An 18,673-nucleotide genomic window follows, 5' to 3' on the forward strand; every position below is an offset into this window, starting at 1 on the left:
GTGGTCGCCGGGGTCCATCGGAAAATGCCCCTTAGGGTTCCCGGGACCACCGACTTCACCCCCCCACCGTGCCCTATATGCTGTATGTATGATGTCGGGTGGCGGAGGAGGAGGGGGGCATGGGGAGGGGCACAACCAGGGGAGAAGGACTCCTCCCCTGGGCGACCAACTCCTCAGCTGGCGCAGTAGGTGCCCCCACCTCACCGGGACAGCCCCAGGGCAGAAGGGCAAGCTCCGGCCTGCCAAGTGGAGCAGGAGGCAGCACCCCAGTTGTTCCCCCATTCCTGGCGGCCCAGCGCCAGCACTCCAGGGGCCGGAGAGTCCCCGGCTCCCACCCAGACATCCATCCAGGTCCGGGGCCCGGTGCCACCAGCAACGCCAAGACTGCCGCCGACGGGAGGAGACAGAGCCAGAGGGAGGATCCCCTCCGCCATGGACCCTATTCCTACCCCACCCATTCCCAACCATCCCCCTCCCTCACACGCGCCCCCCCCACGTCCACCCCCTCCTCTGCTGCCACCCCCCCTCCTACCCTCCTACACCACCCCCCCCTCCCACGCCGCCCTCCACCCCCACCTCCTTCGCGCCCCCCATGCCCCGCCCCCCCCCCCCCTCCCCCCACCAACCCGCACCAAACCCCATCCCTCTACAGACACATCACAATCCCCAGGGAACCCGCCAGGTACCATAGCAGCGCGACCCCGAGGGCATGCCCCAGGCGACCAAGGCCCCCCATGTCCAGTACAGGCCCCCCCATCCTGGAGGGAGGCAGCCCCAAAACCCGGGGGCCCCGGCCCCCCACGCAGCCCGCACAACAGCAACCCGGCTACCCAGCCCAGGCCAGCCCCTGACCACCCCGAACTCCCGGCCGCTCCCTGGCCCGCCCCCAAGCGACCCCAGCCTCTGGGCCACCAGAGCTCCAAGCCAGCCAGGCGAGCAGCGCCCAAAGCAATGACCCGCCTAGACCCCCGGCCCGAGAGCCGCCCCGCCCCAAGGACCCCAAGCCCCCCCAATCCACCCCCCAGGGCCGCCAAGGTCCCAGCCCCCAGTCCTACTAAGTGATGTGATTAATTAGCAGGGTCCAGGGAGAGCGAGCATTGGCCGATTCATTTTTGATGGAAGCAGATGTGATCTGGAGACTTATGTGTTCCAACAGGAGATTTTTTTAGTAATTAATACTTAGACTTCTTTTGGACTCCCAGTTTAATAGGATAGTTTTTTTTGCTATACATAGGGCCACAAGGATAGTGTGTGTGTTGTTGGGGTCCATGTTGATGTCACTAAGGTCTCCCAGTAAGCAAAGCTTGGGGCATGCAGGAATGCTGCATCTGAGCCATGTTGATAATTCCCCACAAACCTTATTCCAGACATTTTGAACAGGTGGACAGAGCCATAGAGCATGTAAATAATTATCAACTGCATTTCATGTGCACTGTGTGCAGATCTCTGAGTGATTTAGACCCATCTTGAACATTCTTTGTCCTGTGTAATGTGTTCTATGAAGGATTTTGTATTGGATGAGTTGTAGATTTGAACGGTCTGTCATATTAAAAGCATTTAGACATATTTGCAGCCAAGAAGGTTGACTGAGACTGATAGATAGGTCTGCCTCCCATTTGGAAGTTGGCAAGGAATTTGAATCATCTATTTTTGACATCGACCTGTATATTTTTGAAAGTAACTTTGGGCTACGAAGTTCCATAAATTCTGCTACTGTGGGAGGAAGTTCCAAGTCTATTTGATGAAGGGGGAATTTCGTAAGTACAATGGATTTGAGTTGCTGATATTCTAGAAATCTGCTACTATTAATTCCATATTGTGATGATAGTGTTATGATGAAGTGGAGATGTGGACCCAAACGCAGAGATGAGAAAGCAGGGAGGTGTAGATTCCAGAAGGTTTAATTAACAGAGGTACTCAGGGAGACTAACAACCATGTAAGGCAACAAAATGATCCAACACACACAACTGAAACAGAGGGGTATAAATACACTGGAACAAAACGAGACACAGGTGAAACCAATGAACCCAGGTGAAACCAATGAACAGAAAATCAATTAAGCTAAACAAGAACCAAGAGAACTAAACAGGAAAAACTACAAAATAAAACAGGAAACTAGAAACTAAGGCACTGAATGAAACCACCACATCAAAACAGAAACCACCACATCATAACAGATAGTGTCAAAAGATAAAATTCTTCTGTTATGGATAATATGCTCTAAATAATTAATTCCTCTATTAATCCATTGTTTAAAGTTGATCATATTTTTTTAGAAGAATGTCAGGGTTGTTCCAGATAGGTGTGAGTTTACATGGGATTATTGATGAATTGTTTTTTTTAAGAAATTCCCACCAAGCTGTCAGAGAGGTGCTAATGTTGACGCTTTTGAAGCACTTTAACTTTTTTACACTGAAGCTGAAGAATGGAAGATTAGAGATTTCCACATTGTCACAGAATGTTTGTTCTAAGTCTATCCATGGTTCATCTAATGGACTCAGTTTAAGCCATTTTAAGATATGTTGCAGCCTATTGGCTAAGAAATAATGTTGAAAGTTAGGCAAGTCTAAGCCTCCCCGATCTTTAGGTTTTTGTAATGTTTTTAAAATAATCCGGGGTGGTTTATTCTTCCAGAGAAATTGGGAAGTGTATGATTCTAGTGATTTGAACCAGGTGGAGGGAGGTTTCATAGGAATCATGGAGAACAAGTCGTTGATTTTGGGTAGAATCATCATTTTTATTGTAGCAACTCTCCCCAAAAGTGAAATGGGGAGTGACTTCCAGCGAGTGAGATCATCTTCTATTGTCTTAAGAAGGTTAGTGTAATTACATTTTATCAGTTCTGAGAGCCTGGGGGGAATATTTATGCCTAAGTATCTAATGTTACCTGATTGTAAATTAATGTTGGATGGATTTCTAAACCTACAGTTAATTGGTAGGACTGTGCTCTTAGACCAATTAATAGAGTAGTCAGATAGTGATGAGAATTTATTAATTATTGAGATTGTTTCAGATAATGATGTTAGTGAGTTTTGGAGGAATAGTAAAATATCATCGGCATAAAGGCTTATTTTATGAATTATATTTTTGGACTGGATGCCCTTTATAATTTGATTCTGTCGAATTGCAGCAGCTAGTGGCTCAATAAATACAGCAAAAAGTGAGGGAGAGAGGACAGGCAGTGGATAGGCTTCACTTTTAACCGCCAGAGGTTGCCCTTAGAACCCTTCTGGGCACTCAGCGTACGCGGGGCAGAGAAGGAGCTGTAGTGAATGGCAGAGCGGTTAACAGGGGGTGAAGCAGATTGATTAAAGAAGACAATAGGAAACACAATGATGATAGCTAAAATAACCAAGCAACACATTGAGCCCTTTAATGATCAGACATGAACCCTAAATGGAGGCCAGGGTTGATCTCTCTCCATGATGCTGGGTGGGCGGAGCTTGCATTGGAGCTTGGCACGCTACTGTTACAGATGGACACTAATTTCACTCCACACTGATCTTGCTTGAAAACAGCGGCTGGTCTTCAGGTGTGAGAGTAGACTGTCTCACTACCCACGCTACCACAGGGATTATTCTGCCCTCTGTCGGGTGGTGCGTTATTCTGCTGCGTCAGGTGTAGCAGCAAGCCGGGGAGCCACGGTCGGTGCAGGAACCTTTCTGCAGTGATACTATGGCAGTTGAATACTACGGGGACCAAAGTAGCATGTTTTCAGCCAAGTAGCACGTATTCAACCAAGTGGCACGGTCATCTGTCTGGGTCGCCAGAAGAATCTGAAATAGGTGGTCCCAGCACTGACGTTTGAAGCTTCTCATCAGGACAAAGTCTCCAGGCCGAAGTAAACAAAGCTGCTTAGATGCTGGTTCAGGAAGGCCTACAGCAACCTGAGAGCAAATGCCTGAAAAGGTTCACATGAGATCAGCACAGTATGATAAAACATTACTATCACACAGGGCCGTGTCTGGAGGGGGAGCCTCGGAGGGGCCCATGCCCATTCGGGTGGACCTGCGAACAGAATCTACGGGGGGACCTCATTGGTCCTCCCCTTTTACGCATGCGCATGGACAACAGCATGAGAGGAAGTGCTTTGGTCCAAGGAAGGCCTGAGAGAGACCAAGAAGGAAATCTCTCCATCTGTGGGCCGTGAGAGAAAAGAGGAAGTGAGAGGCTGCAAGAGGAGGGTGGGTCAGAGACACAGCCTTCATCTGCAGGAGAGTCGCCTGTAGAGACAGGGTCAGAAGAGTTAGTGCACATGTGCATACAGCAACCTGTCCAAGGAGCAAAGTGGCAGAAAGAAGGGAGTCAATAAGGCGATGGTGACGAACTGGGTCACCATCAGATGTCAGGAAACCACGGTGTTTCCACAGCGCTCCAAAACCCACACCTGGGTCTGGGTTCTGAGCCATCAACATAAAAATCAAGTCAGAGTCAACTAGAGGTTGGTCAAAGAGGTCAGGTCTGGGGGTGCAGAGGATGGCCAGTCCAGCCACACAGTCATGGAGCGTGTCATCGACAGGAGCGGGGAGTAGAGAGGCTGGATGTAGAACTGAGCATTGATTGACAGTCAAATCGGGAATAAAACATCCAACACTGATGTTAAAGATGATTTAATCTACTACAACAAGACTCACACACACACACACACGCCTATATGCACACACACACACACACACACACACACGTGCGCACGTGCACACTCACACCCACACACACAGCAAAACCTCCTTCTTGAGAATGTTTTTCACTGTTACACACACTTCTCCACTGGACTTAACACAAATGTGCGTATCAGAAAAGGCCAAGGCTAACGGTCTAGCATAACTAGCTTAACCTTGGAAAGATCAATATTATCCCAGATGATCGGCCTCATGTTTATGGTATTTTGAAGACCTACACGGTACAAATATTTGTTTGTTGAGCATGTTGACCCAGAGACCGGGCTGTCTACTGGCAGCCTTCACAAGAGTTGCTTCCCTTCGTCAAATAAAATCACTTGATGTGAAATTAATAATAACAGAGTTCAGATCAGGACTAAAACACCGGGCTGTCAGCAAATAAAAACATGGAGGATTCAAACCTTTCCTAATATTCTACTAAGATTGGTCACATTGCACCTGAGTGGCGTACACCGAAGCCAGGAAATTACCTTCTGATTTATTGTCATACAGTTAATGCAGCCTTATGTTGTCTGGGCTGAAAATTTAGAAATGTACACGAGCCGGGAATACTCAGAGATCATCTGTGTGCTGTCTTTAAACAGGTTTGCCACCGTAACAACTTGCCTGGTGCATGTTTTGTGAGAGACACTGAAGATAAATGTTTTGTGATAAGGCACAGCTAGAGATGTAGAGCGTGCCAGAGGTTGTTTTGTCTGTATGAACTGATGTTTAGTTTCACAGCAACAGAGCAGAGAAAACACTGGGACCTTGTTCAGTTTCAAAACTCTGCAGGACTGTATGCATGTTCAAAAGTGTAGTATGAAGCTAAGCAGAAATAGTGAGAAAATGTTTGATCTTTGGCCTAATTGTGTGGCCTGGTCATGTGGATACAATGCCAGGAATATATGTAGGTGTGTATAATCATTCAGCTCGGACCACTGGGTCTGCTCAGGAATCAGATCCACTACAGTCACCACGCCCCCCCCCCCCCCACCAATCAGCATACAAGCAGAAATTCATGCCAGGAAGTGCCCAACACATGTCTATTAAAGCTTCCTGGTAGATAAATCAGGTTCATATGTGTAATTAATAAAGACTGACATGTAAAGGATCAGAGAGGGGGGCAAAAGGTTCCAGGAAGCAGATCCAGGTTTTCCACAGTGAACTGAGTGAACACAACAGTCTTTCTGACAGAATCAGGGTGCAGCTTATTCCAGAAAACATCATCTGACTCTGTAGTCGGGGTGGGACTTGTGCTGCCTGCCGGCCACATCCATTAGTCTTTTACTTCCAGAAAATCCCACAGTCAGTCTGAGGACAAGGAGGATCCATCACCTTCAGAGGTCAAAGGTGAAAACCAAGCCCACATGTCCCCCATAAAATCCATATCCACACTGTTCACAGTCACAACCAGCAGGGCTCTGCCAGACCCTCTGGTTCTGGGATCCCCGGGCCCCATCAGCAGTGGCCGGGTCCCTGCAGTCACATCTGCATATCAGGTGCTGCTCCAGGACTCAGAGCTGACACAGGAGGGAGGTGGAGTGTTGCAGCATGTTGTAGGGACGGTTTCTGCTCCAGTGTCCTGACTGACAGCATGTGTGACACCCAGAACTCTGCAGTGGCCCAGACCAAAAACTCCCTCTTCCCCAGTCCTCCCGCTGAATCCCCCTCAGACATGATAGACATGTTGGGGTCCCTGTGGAGACCATGGGGCATGCTGACAAGGGTTAAAGGGGCGGTGAGCTGCCGTGGTCGACGCCGTGCAGCAGACAAGCTTCTGAGGCTGCATCTGAATCATTTAGTCATGTGATTATAGTCTCATAATTATAATGTTCTTCTGGTGAATACTGTTGCAAACATATCATCTGGACCATGTTCTGTGCTGTGAAAATCCTGGACTTTGGATCATAACTGTATCTGTGTGAGACTATAGTGGCAGTGGATCCATAAGTCAGTGTTTCCCTGGGAAAGCTGAACATGACCTTGCCAAGAAGATAACACAGCTTTAACACACGAAGATGATGTTGGTGTGCCGTTCCTGTTTTAAAGCTTGAGATTTTACCTTTTTTTTTTTCCTATAACACCATGCTTATTTTCAACATCTCTCAGCTGGGTATTTAACAAGCACAGCCCAAAGTCTTTCTCCGTTTATTTTCAGTCAACGTCAATTGTATTTGGTCATACTAAACATAAAAATAACTGTAATCTTAAAGAAACAAAAGTCACCATTTAATGTCTGAAAGGGATTAAACAGAAGCCCAAGCCCATCCAGTCCACGCAGTGCACACCAACCCAACAGAATCAGCTCCCAACGCCACACATCACATCCCTCATATTTCGGTTTATTCTTTACTTCATCCAATGTATTTTTACAACTAAAAATCTTCTCAGTTGATAGAATTGTGTTTCCTCTAGGAAAAGGGTTCCACATTCATACAAAGAGTGGCTTTTATGCAGTTACAAAAGCTTTAGGAAGAACCGCACAAAGCTAATTTACACAGGATTTTTGTTTGTTCCTGTCTACACATGCTATGACATCATCCTCTTCAGTGAGCATAAGGCCTTTAATGAACACCGTCTTCTTCCTCACTTCCCTCTCTCATGTTTTCCTTTCCTTTGCTCTGCCTTCCTCATCCAAGTTTCTCCTTATCTCCTCCACCTGCACTGATCAGTAGTTTGTAAAATACATGTAAACATGTTAGATGTGCTCTGAACTCGTCCTCTGCTTCCAACAGTTCTGTCTAAAGTTCTTAAAATTTGCCAAACTCTGCAATAATACATATTTGTCTGTCATTTAATCTCTAACCTCCTCTTCACTAAACTGTTAGAGGAAGATAATCTCTCTTTTCTTTCCTGGTCCATCCAGGCACGTTCTGTCACATCTAACAGAGTCTGCCTGAACCAGGCTTTACTGTCATCTTTTGGAGAAATGCCCGTGATCTGATTTTCAATCTTCAATATATATATTCTTGTTCTTAGACATTGACTTGAGAAAATTTGCTGAATCATTAGTGTGGATAGCAATTTTTGTATATAGTTTTGATGCTAGGTACAACAGATATGTGGATCCTCCAACCACTTTACCATTTGCAGATCTTTCACAGGACTTGCCACCATATGAGCAAACACACACACACTGATTTCTGTGTGAATGGCTGCTGTGGCCCTGTGATTTCTACCAAGCCAGCCAATCACAGTTTTAATTCACTCATGAAAAGAGTCACCAAAAATAACAAAAAATCTCCTACAATATTTCCACACAACTCTCCAGAGAATAGTAGGTCAGACCTCTACTTTTAATTCTTCTTATGGAGAGTGAACCAGCCCGCACATTAATTTCTTTTTCAGTTCCAACTTTTCCATCTGATACATGCTCATAAAGCTTCCTTCTGGAAACCCACATTCTTCACAGCAGACTGTTAAAAATTTACTTACGTCTCCACCATATTTCTGCTTTAAAAACACCATAATAGAATTTGGTTTAGGTTGCTCCTCCTTTCCCCCTACAGTCCCCATCGCCACCTGGTCTTATATTTCTGCAATGTCAGAATAGTCAGTCGTTTCTACTCACAGGACTTCGTTTAGTAACTTGATCTCGTACTCACAGGGCTTCGTTTTGGAACCTGATCTCGTAGAGTCTATGTCTCTATTTTTGTTTTATTTTTGCTTTATTTTTATTTATTGTCAAAGTCAGTCCTGTGGAAAGGGAGCACAACCACCATTATGATGAAAACAGTTGACAATTTTATAAACAAACTTTTTCAGTTCGATTAGCATGGAGAATTACTCAGTCTACAACATTATGTCAAAAATACTTTCAATCAGATCATAATTTGGAAAAATATATTTCTCACCAGATAAATCCACAGGTGGGTTGAGATCCCGTCATGCTCGACCGAAACCGGTAACTGTGGCCCTCGTCAGGTTTGAAGATGAATCTGTTTGGATTGAGGCAGCCTGCCCCTCAGTCCGGTCCTGGCAGAAACACATGGGATCCCACTTCTGACACCAAATTGTCGTGGAATTTATCCAATGAGGAATAAATCTATAAATCAACTGTTTTCTGTTCAGTTTATTGACCATGTACAGATGTTGCGGGCGAGAGGTCTCAAGAGCTCTGCCCCTGCTCAGAGTGCTACAGTGTTCTTTAGGCATACACAAACAACCTTTGCCTGGCAGCACGAGTCAAAACAACTGCTAGCTTGGAGATAACAACAGTCAAAGCTGAAACAGGTCTTGAACAGAACACTTAGTTTTATGCATGAATCTACTAAAACAAGCTTACTGAACTACTCTAACAATGCAGAATATATATCTTGTAATACTTAAAAGAAACTTAATAAATGAGTAACATATTAAAACTACACAATACGAATAATTCCACCACACCTGGTTAACCCCGTCCTAGCCCATCTACCATCTAGGGTGGAAAGTGGCAACAGGTGTGAACTCCGGAGCTAAAAGCCGCTAGTGTGTGAGAATCCCTCTAAAAACCAGCAAACGTGTGTGAAAGCAGCGTACGGTGGCCTGCTGGTACGACTTCTGCTATTGAGCTTTTCCACTGTAGGATAGCTAACACATTAGCATCTCTGATGTTTTATACAGCAAGTAACAGTAAATGATGCGACTCTTATGAAGCTTACAATGATTTTATAAAGATCTCAGGATGATCTTACGAAGCAACTGATGGCTCTGAGTTTCTGTCGACAACATAAATGACTGAGCAGAATCGGTCTGATGGTCTGGTCTCTTAGCCCATAGATGAGGGAACTCAGACATCTGGGGAAGAGGATAAACAATAGATAAAGAATTTCGTGTATGCGTATGAACACGGACCTCTCCACGACTCTGGAAAGCGCCACAAGCACCGGGTTGTAAATGGTTGAGGACAGACTAAGACTGAGTTGGACCAGATGCAGCAGCAGAGTGTTTCGAGCTTTCTGGATGGACGTTTTATCCGTGGAGGCCGACCTGGTGGCTAATACAACCCCAACAAAGGAAGAAGTTATGGTTCCAGCAGCTGCAACAAACAGAAAGCATGTGAAGCTTTTATCGTACAAATCAGACTCAGAGCCGAGCAACATGGCAACGTTAGAGCACAAATCTCTCATCTGCAGACTCTCCAGGTCTGCAAAGGGAAAATCCAGAAGCAAAACTACACGGATTACATTATCAACTGAACCAAAAACCCAGATAGCAAAAATAGCAATGGCTGTGTTTCTGATGGTGATGATGGAGCCGTGCCTCAGAGGATAACACACTGCCACATATCGCTCCAAGGACATGACAACCAGGGTGACAGGAGAGACGACGGTGGTGAGATTAGCCAGAGTGATGAGCGTTCCACATACAGGATACGTCAGTCTTACTCTGCAAACAGCCAGCAGGAAGAGGACCTGACTCTGGACCAGCTGACAGGTGTCCACAAACAGCAGGTTGTAGAGCAGAACGTAGCGGCAGGTGTCCCGAAACGCCGCTTTACTCCTCAGAGTCAACAACATGGTCCCGTTGATGAAGAGAAACACGCATGATGCTGCTGTACACAGAGAAAATGTCAGGACACTTTCCAGCGAGTGCTGGTTGGACTGGACGTCCACAGAGACGTTAGCCTGAGCCTGATGGACCGACAACATCACACATAACATTAACATCACACATAAATACAGTCAGAGCTCCTCCAATAGTCTGGAAACAACATCTAAAGACAGTTTTCTATCAGTCAGGCATGTCTCCACATGAAGCCAGAGACGCTCTGCAGGCTTTTTATGAACTCTACATGTTCATTACGTGATCCCTGATGGATGATGTCATCTAGTTATCCGCCCATCCAGTGACATCGATGGATAATGAAGGACTGTAACTGGGCCCATCCTTCGAAGTGATGGACAAACTGGTCTTTACCCAGTTAACATATGAGTGAATCCTCAGGAAAATGATTTTAAGCCTGTTTCATGAGACAAGTTTTATCTCACTGCGTTTCTATTATCCCTCAAATTACAGAAAAACCTAAATATCGCAACAAAAATCTGGAAGTGGAAGCATCGACAGGAAAGACTCCAGTATCTGTAATTATGCTCTTATGATCAGGTTTTTCCTGACATGTTAATACAGAAGAAGCGTAATGAAAAGATTTGTTTTCACATTTGCACATCAGGCATAACGTAAGAGGGAGAGGAGGGAGCAGGGTCACATGACCAGTTTATTTAAGGCATCTAGGGGTGACTTCTTTCGCAAAGCCATCGTCCTCAAAGTACAGTTTTACAGGACAAGGTTTTATGAGAGGAACGGTTTAATGCACTAAACACAGCCCAATAAAAACACCTGCAAGTTGCAATTGTACACTTTTATCTAGCGATGAAGGACATTTAGCAAAATATCCACAATGTCATGGTTAGTGGATGTTTTTACTGGAAAACGTTATGGCTTTATGGCTTTACGTTATGGTTATACAACGTTATGCCTAGACGAAGTTATAGCTCGATATAACTCAATGTTATGACTAGTGGATGTTAGGGCTACTGGAAAATGTTTTTTTTAATTTTTTTTAGATCAAATATTTATTTATTTGCTTGAGAAACAGCCAAGCATACAGCCACATACACAGAAAGCATATATACATGCTTAATTAAACAATCTGTATGTCTGGCTTAAACAAAAAAAAAAAATTTTCAACACTGTACAAACGACAACGACAACAACAATAACAAAACCCTTCCCCCCCACCCCAGTCCAGAGCACCATTCAGTGTTATTTTTTGCAAAACTGTTGGAGACGAGAAATGAAAGCTTGCCAAACCTCAATAGTGTCACTCTTAGCCCTATGTACTCTGGCAATAGAGAGTTCTAAATAAGCTATGTCTAAAAACATCAGTGACCATGCGTTAACAGAAAGACAATGTGGTGGTTTCCAGCATGTTGCTACCATTTTCTTGGCGGCCGTGAGGCCAGCCAATAAAATCCTTTGCTTGGCCACCTTTAAATTGACATGTGAGAAATTGTTTAAAATAAGCACATCTGGTGAGCAGGATAGAGAAATTCCAAGCAACCTCGAAAGGTTACCTGCAATCTGTTTCCAGAAATCCATCACTGGTGGGCATTCCCAAAACATATGCTTAAAAGTACCAACCTCATTGGTGACACACAACTTGCAAAAAGGTTCCGTAATTTGTTTCATAATATATAGCTTTTTGGGAGTTAAATATAATCGATGTATAAAGTTGTAGTGGATTTGTTGATGATCAGGATTTCTGGAAGATATGCTAATGCTTTCCCATACCCTGCTCCAGTCCAACTCGGGACTAAGGTCATTGAAATCAGCCTTCCATACAGAATCCAATGCCAGGGATTGGTAAGAACTAGTCAACAGAAGATTATAAAGCCTAGTGACATGCCCCCCCAATTTAGATGATGTAAACAATGTTTTCTTAATAGGAAGTTGATATAGTTTATTTTGTAATGGGACACCCTGTTCTTTCAGAACAGACCTCATCTGCAAGTAAAAGAAAAAGGTTGTCCGAGGTAGAACATACCTGGCACATAGTTCTGTAAAAGACCGCAAACCTGTGTCTCCAAATACATCTCCGAGAACAGCAATCCCTTTTTCTTCCCAAGCTAAACATTTCAGTGGTTGTTTGTCAATTTGCAATCTTTTAGTCTCAAAAAGTGGGATCCCAGGGTCCCAAGGGAAGTTTCCCCCACACAGTTTACCTGCTTTCTCCCAAATATCTAGTAATCGTGTCAAAATAGGGCCATAATTCCCTGCTCGGAAAGAACGCGGGTAAAAATTTAAAAATTTATGAAGAGGATAGGGATTGACAAAGCTTTCTTCCAACTCTCGCCATGACACCTGTGAGTTAGGATTTGACCAGGCAATCAGTGGTCTAAGTGTAAATGCCCAATTGTATAGTTTAAAATCTGGAAGTGATAAACCCCCATCTTTTCTTTTACGCTGCATTGTAAGTAGTTTAATTCGGGGTTTTTTCCCATGGCTACTGGAAAATGTTATGGCTGGACGACGTTATGGCTGGAAAACGTTATGGCTAGACAATGTTATGGCTAGATGACATTATGGCTCGACGATGTTATGGCTCGACGACGTTATGGCTCGACGACGTTATGGCTAAAAAACGTTATGGCTCGACGATGTTATGGCTAGTAGATGTTTTTTCTGGACGACGTTATGACTAGAGGAAGTTATGGCTAGGAAACGTTATGGCTCGACGATGTTATGGCTAGTAGATGTTTTTTCTGGACGACGTTATGACTAGAGGAAGTTATGGCTAGAAAACGTTATGGCTCGACGATGTTATGGCTAGTAGATGTTTTTTCTGGACGACTTTATGACTAGAGGAAGTTATGGCTAAAAAACGTTATGGCTAGACGATGTTATGGCTAGTAGATGTTTTTTCTGGACAACTTTATGGCTAGAGGAAGTTATGGCTAGAAAACGTTATGGCTCGACGATGTTATGGCTAGTAGATGTTTTTTCTGGACGACTTTATGTCCAGTGGATTTTGGGGCCAGACGACTTTATTGCAAGACGACTTTATGGCTAGACAATGTTATGGTTAGACGATGTTATGGCTAGATGACGTTAAGGCTAGACGAGGTTAAGGCTAGACAACGTTAAGGCTAACAATGACGCTATGGCTACACGAAGTTATGGCTACACAATGTTATGGCTAGATTTTGTTATGTCAACATGACATATGTAAGACAACATGATGGCGAGACGATCTAGACGACGTTATGGCTAGACGACGTTATGGCTAGACGATGTTTTGGCTAGACGACGTTTTGGCTAGACGACATTATGGCTAGTAGATGTTTTGTCTCGACGTCATTATGGCTAGATGACGTTATGGCTAGACGACGTGATTGCTAGTCGAGGTATGGCTAGACTGTGTTAAGTCAGGACAACATGATGGCTAGACAACGTTATGGCTAGATGACATTATGGCTAGACGACATTATGGCTCGAAGACGTTATGGTTCGATGATTTTATGGCTAGACGACATTATCGCTCGATGATGTATAGCAAGACGATGTATTGGCAGACGACATTATGCTAGAAAATGCTATGGCTGGACGACGCTATGGCTGGACGACGCTATGGCTGGACGACGCTATGGCTGGACGACGCTATGGCTGGACGACGCTATGGCTAGACGACGTTATGGCTAGATGACGTTATGGTTAGATGACGTTATGGTTAGACAATATTATGGCTATACTATGTTAAGTTTAGACAAAATGATGGCTAGACGACCAAGACGACGTTATGGCTAGACGACGTGATTGCTAGACGATGTATGGCAAGACAGTGTATGGCTAGACAACATGATGGCTAGACGACGTTATGGCTAGATGACGTTATGGCTAGACGACGTTATGGCTAGACGACGTTATGGCTAGACGACGTTATGGCTCGACGACGTTATGGCTCAACGACATTATGGCTCAATGACGTAATGGCTAGTGGATGTTATGGCTGGACAACGTTATGGCTAGACAACATTATGACCAGACGACCCCAAGCACTGGATCCAGTGCTTGGGGGTGGCTGCCGGTCACCTGGGTCTCGGGGTCCTCCTGGCCTGCTTCTGGCCTTTGTGTGGGTGGGGTCACATTGGCATGATCACTCTTCTCTGAACACATTCCACTCTGTATGTTCTGCATGTGAGACAGTCACTGAGTCATCTACAGGATCGTTCACTAACAGGAGCTTGTTTTTTTTTTGTCTCCCACTAATATTTAACCTGATAGTTTATGGTGCTCCTGACACTTGATAGTCTAGTCCTCTGCAGGGGAAATAAGAATCTAAGTTTGGCCTGTTTGTGTCTATGTGTGTGAATATGTAGGTACATAGGTCTATACAGGCAAATGCGTATGGGTGTATATGCGTACGTTTATGCAGATGTCTGTTTTTTTTCCCTTCTTTCTCTTTCTATCTCTCTCTTTTTCTCTATCTCTACAAAGTGTTTTCTTTCTTTTTCCATTTATCTTTCTGTTGCTCCTATCCTCTCTTGTCTGGTCCAGCAGTAGAAACTCAAACATTTACACACACAAAAAAAGAAATAAAATAAAAATCTAGAAAATCAAGGGGATCATCATACCAGTAATGCTCCCCTTGGCAAAGTAAATTTGATCAGCAGAACACAGCATCCAGACAATAATTCTGCTTGCTTAAATGCTGGACAAGACAAAAAAAAAGAAAGAAAAAAAGAACAGAATGAACTTATGAACTTATGAACGATGTTATGGCTAGTTGACATTATGGCTCGATGACGGTATGGCTCAACAACGTTATGGCTCGACAACATTATGGTTCAATGACGTTATGGCTCAACGACATTGTGGCTCGACAACGTTATGGGTCCACAATGTTATGGCTCAACGACATTATGGCTCAACGACATTATGGTTCGACAATGTTATGCCAAGATAACATTGTGGCTAGAAAACATTATGGGTAGACGACGTTATAGGTGGACGACGTTATGGTTGAACTACATTTTTGGCTAGACGACGTTATGGCTACACGGCGTTATGGCTGGAGGACGTTATGGCTAGACGACATTATGGCTAAACGACATTATGGCTAGACGAAATTATGGCTAGACGACGTTTTGGCGAGATGACGTTATGAATAGACGACGTTATGGCTAGACGACGTTATGACTCAATAATATTATGGCTCAAGGACGTTGTGGCTCAATAACGTTATGGTTTGACGGCATTATGGCTCGACGACATTGTGCCTAGACGACATTGTTACTGGAAAATGATATGGCTAGACAACGTTATGGCAAGACAACGTTATGGCAAGACAACATTATGGCTAGACGACACTATGGCTAGACAACCTTGACGATGTTATGGCTTGACAACGTTATGGTTTGACGACATTATGGCTCGATGAAGTTATGGCTCGACGACGTTATGGCTAGACGACGTTCTGGCTAGACGACGTTATGGCTAGACGACGTTTTGACTAGACGACGTTATGGCTAGACGACATTATGGCTAGACGACATTATGGCTAGACGACATTATGGCTAGACGACGTTATAGCTCGGCGATGTTATGGCTAGACAACCTAGACGATTTTATGGCTCGACGATGTTATGGCTAGACGGCGTTATGGCTAGACAACGTTTTGACTAGACGACGTTATGGCTAGACGACATTATGGCTAGACGACATTATGGCTAGACGACATTATGGCTAGACGACATTATGGCTAGACGACGTTATAGCTCGGTGACGTTATGGCTAGATGGCGTTATACCCCTTTTTGGGGTACTGGAGGGGGCATGGGAGTTTGCCCAACCAGTCTACATGTGCTTTGTGGACCTGGAGAAGGCGTTCAACCATGTCCCACGAGGGCTCCTGTGAGGGGTATTCCAGGAGTATGAGGTACCGGACCCCCTTGTACGAGCTGTCCGGTCCCTGTACGACAGGTGTCAGAGCCTGGTCCACATTGCCGGTAGTAAGTTGGATTAGTTTCCAGTGAGGGTTGGACTCTGCAAAGGCTGCCCTTTATCACCGATTCTGTTCATAAGTTATATGGACAGAATTTATATGCGCAGCCGAGATGTTGAGGGATCTGGCTTGGTGGCCTCAGGATTGGGTCTCTGCTTTTTGTGGATGACATGGCCCTTTTGGCTTCATCTGGTCGTGATCTCCAGCTCTCACTTGAGCGATTAGCGGCCGAGTGTGAAGCGGCTGGGATGAGAATCAGCACCTCCAAAGCTGAGACCATGGTCCTCAGCCGGAATAGGGTGGATTGCCCTCTCCGGGTCGGAAGTCAGGTCCTGCCTCAAGTGGAGGAGTTTAAATATCTCGCGGTCTTGTTCACGAGTGAAGGAAGGATGGAGCGGGAGTTTAAGAGACGGATCGGTGGAGCGTTTGCAGTAATGTGGACTCTGCGCCGGTCTGTTGTGGTAAAGAAGGCGCTGAGCCAGAAGGCGAAGCACTCGATTTACCAGTCTACATTTGCCAGAGTTGGCAAAAGTGGCTGGGGAGAGGGAAGTCTGGGCTTCCCTGCTTAGGCTGCTGCCCCCGCGATCGTCAGGTCGCTTATCCGGGGATAAGCGACCTTTGTTTACTCCCTTCCCACCCCATAATATCATCTATGTTATAATAATAAAAATGAATACCATAAAGTTTGTTTTTACAAACTGGGCTAAGTTCTCCAACTTTCCACTAAATACAGCTAAACTAAGTGTTGAAGTTCTCCTTGAAGAGCTGAGTCTTCAGCTGGGTCTTAAAAGTAGACAGGGACTCTGCAGAGCGGACAGAGTTTGGGAGATCATTCCACCATCGTGGAACAACAGAGGAAAAGAGTCTGGCTGGTGATTTAGTCCCACGTATTGGTGGTAACACGAGGCGTCTTTCACTGGTGGAACGTAGCTGTGGAGAGAGAATGTAGGTCTGGATTAGGGAGTGAAGGTAGACGGGAGCCGTTTGAGTTCTTGTTTTGTAAGCCAGAAGCAGAGCTTTAAATTTGATGCGTGCTGCGACCGGAAGCCAATTAAGAGCAATTAGCAGCGGTAGCATGTTATTACCTGCTGGGTCTTTACCAGCTGTATACAGGGCTGTAATAAACCTCCAGCTTTTAGCAGGTGGTGTGATTCTTGTGTTCCTCAGAGTGAAAGAAACTGGTGCATGATCGCTGATTGTGATGGGGTGGATCTGGGTTTCTAAAATTTCACTTAGAACTGCGAACCAGGAAATGATTTAACCTCAAGTCAGAATGGTGAACTGATAAAAACAAAGTGTTTAGATTGAGAGCTGAGGAAGAGGACCCCACAGTGGAAAAAAGCAGTTCCTGTTTAAGTGGGCAGGGTTTAGGCCTAGACCAGAAGCTTTCAGTTTTCCCAAAAGTAAGAACTTCAGGTTTATCCTCATTCATGCAGAGGAAGTTTAGCTCCATGTTCTAATGTTCTTTAAACACATTTTCTACACCACGGGATCCAACTGTCATGGTGTGAAGATGTTGGACCCACATGCACGATTAAGCAATCTGGAAATGTGAAAATGGTTTATTTGGTGAACTGAGGGGATGGTTCCGGAAAGACCCGAAGGCAGGGTTCTCTGCAAAGATAGATGTATGAGTAGTGGAAATGATGGAATAATTCTCAGGGAAGTGAAGGTGTCCTACTTGTTTCGGAGTTGCCGTGAATTCGGGTGGTGTCAGGAGGTCCGAGAGGATGGATGTTGGCAGTGGGTGCCAGTGAGGGTCCTCTCGGTGGAGGGCGGATAGGCAGCGACAAGCTGATCGGATCCGGAGGATAGCCAGTGAAGAGAAAGCCAGGTTATTGGTAGGGAGTGGTTGCTGGTGATGATTGGCTGCTGGGAGGAAAATCACAGGGAGCTCAGGAGTGTCTCTGGGAAAAAACAAGAATTCTTAAAGTTTCTCTCAAGGGTTAGAGGACACAGGAATTCACTGGAGGGCTTAGGTTTTACCACAGAGGCTCAACGCTCAAGCGACAAAGGACTGGCAATCAGCTGCAGATATAGTGCTGGCAGAAGATCTCTAATTCTCTACAGGTGTGCAGGTCTGCACACCTGTGGTGAAAACACCCTCCAGAAAATGGTTCCTCTGGCTCCCTCTGGTGGATCCTGAAAAGAACCCACACCCCCTGACACCAACAGACTTAAAGGAAATCTGAATGTTTTCAGCATAACAATGAAATGAAGATGATGATTGCGGTTTTATAACTGAGTAAACCAGGAAGCTTCATGTCATGATTTTAAGAGCAGGAGGTTTGTGTGATCCAGATAACCTGCACTGTTTATGATTCGGATTGCTTTTTTAAAGCTCATAGACAGACCGCAAATTTTATTTACATGCATTACTCCAAATCTCTGTACGGTACGTCATATATGGAAGTACCAGTGACATGTAAAGTATGGACAGAGATTTGTGATTTAGAAGGTGTATCAACTTCCTACTTACTGCAATGCTTCTTGCCAGTTTGGATTTGATATAGTTTAAAATGAAAAA

At 44.9% G+C, this 18,673-nt stretch overlaps 1 protein-coding gene across 1 annotated transcript; it reads right to left on the reverse strand.

Moving 5' to 3' along the window:
- Nucleotides 1-4,436: 4,436 nt before the first annotated feature.
- On the reverse strand, nt 4,437-18,550 carry LOC306761370 (odorant receptor 131-2-like; the record flags this gene model as incomplete). The annotated part of the gene is made up of 4 exons (XM_079247494.1): nt 4,437-4,550; nt 9,339-10,277; nt 17,828-18,053; nt 18,546-18,550. 4 exons carry the CDS (start codon nt 18,548-18,550, stop codon nt 4,437-4,439), a joined length of 1,284 nt encoding a protein of 427 aa, XP_079103620.1.
- Nucleotides 18,551-18,673: the final 123 nt, after the last annotated feature.

This window comes from Telmatherina bonti (genome assembly GCF_933228915.1).
Source record: "Telmatherina bonti genome assembly, chromosome: 10".
In the NCBI taxonomy this organism is placed as follows: Eukaryota; Metazoa; Chordata; class Actinopteri; order Atheriniformes; family Telmatherinidae; genus Telmatherina; species Telmatherina bonti.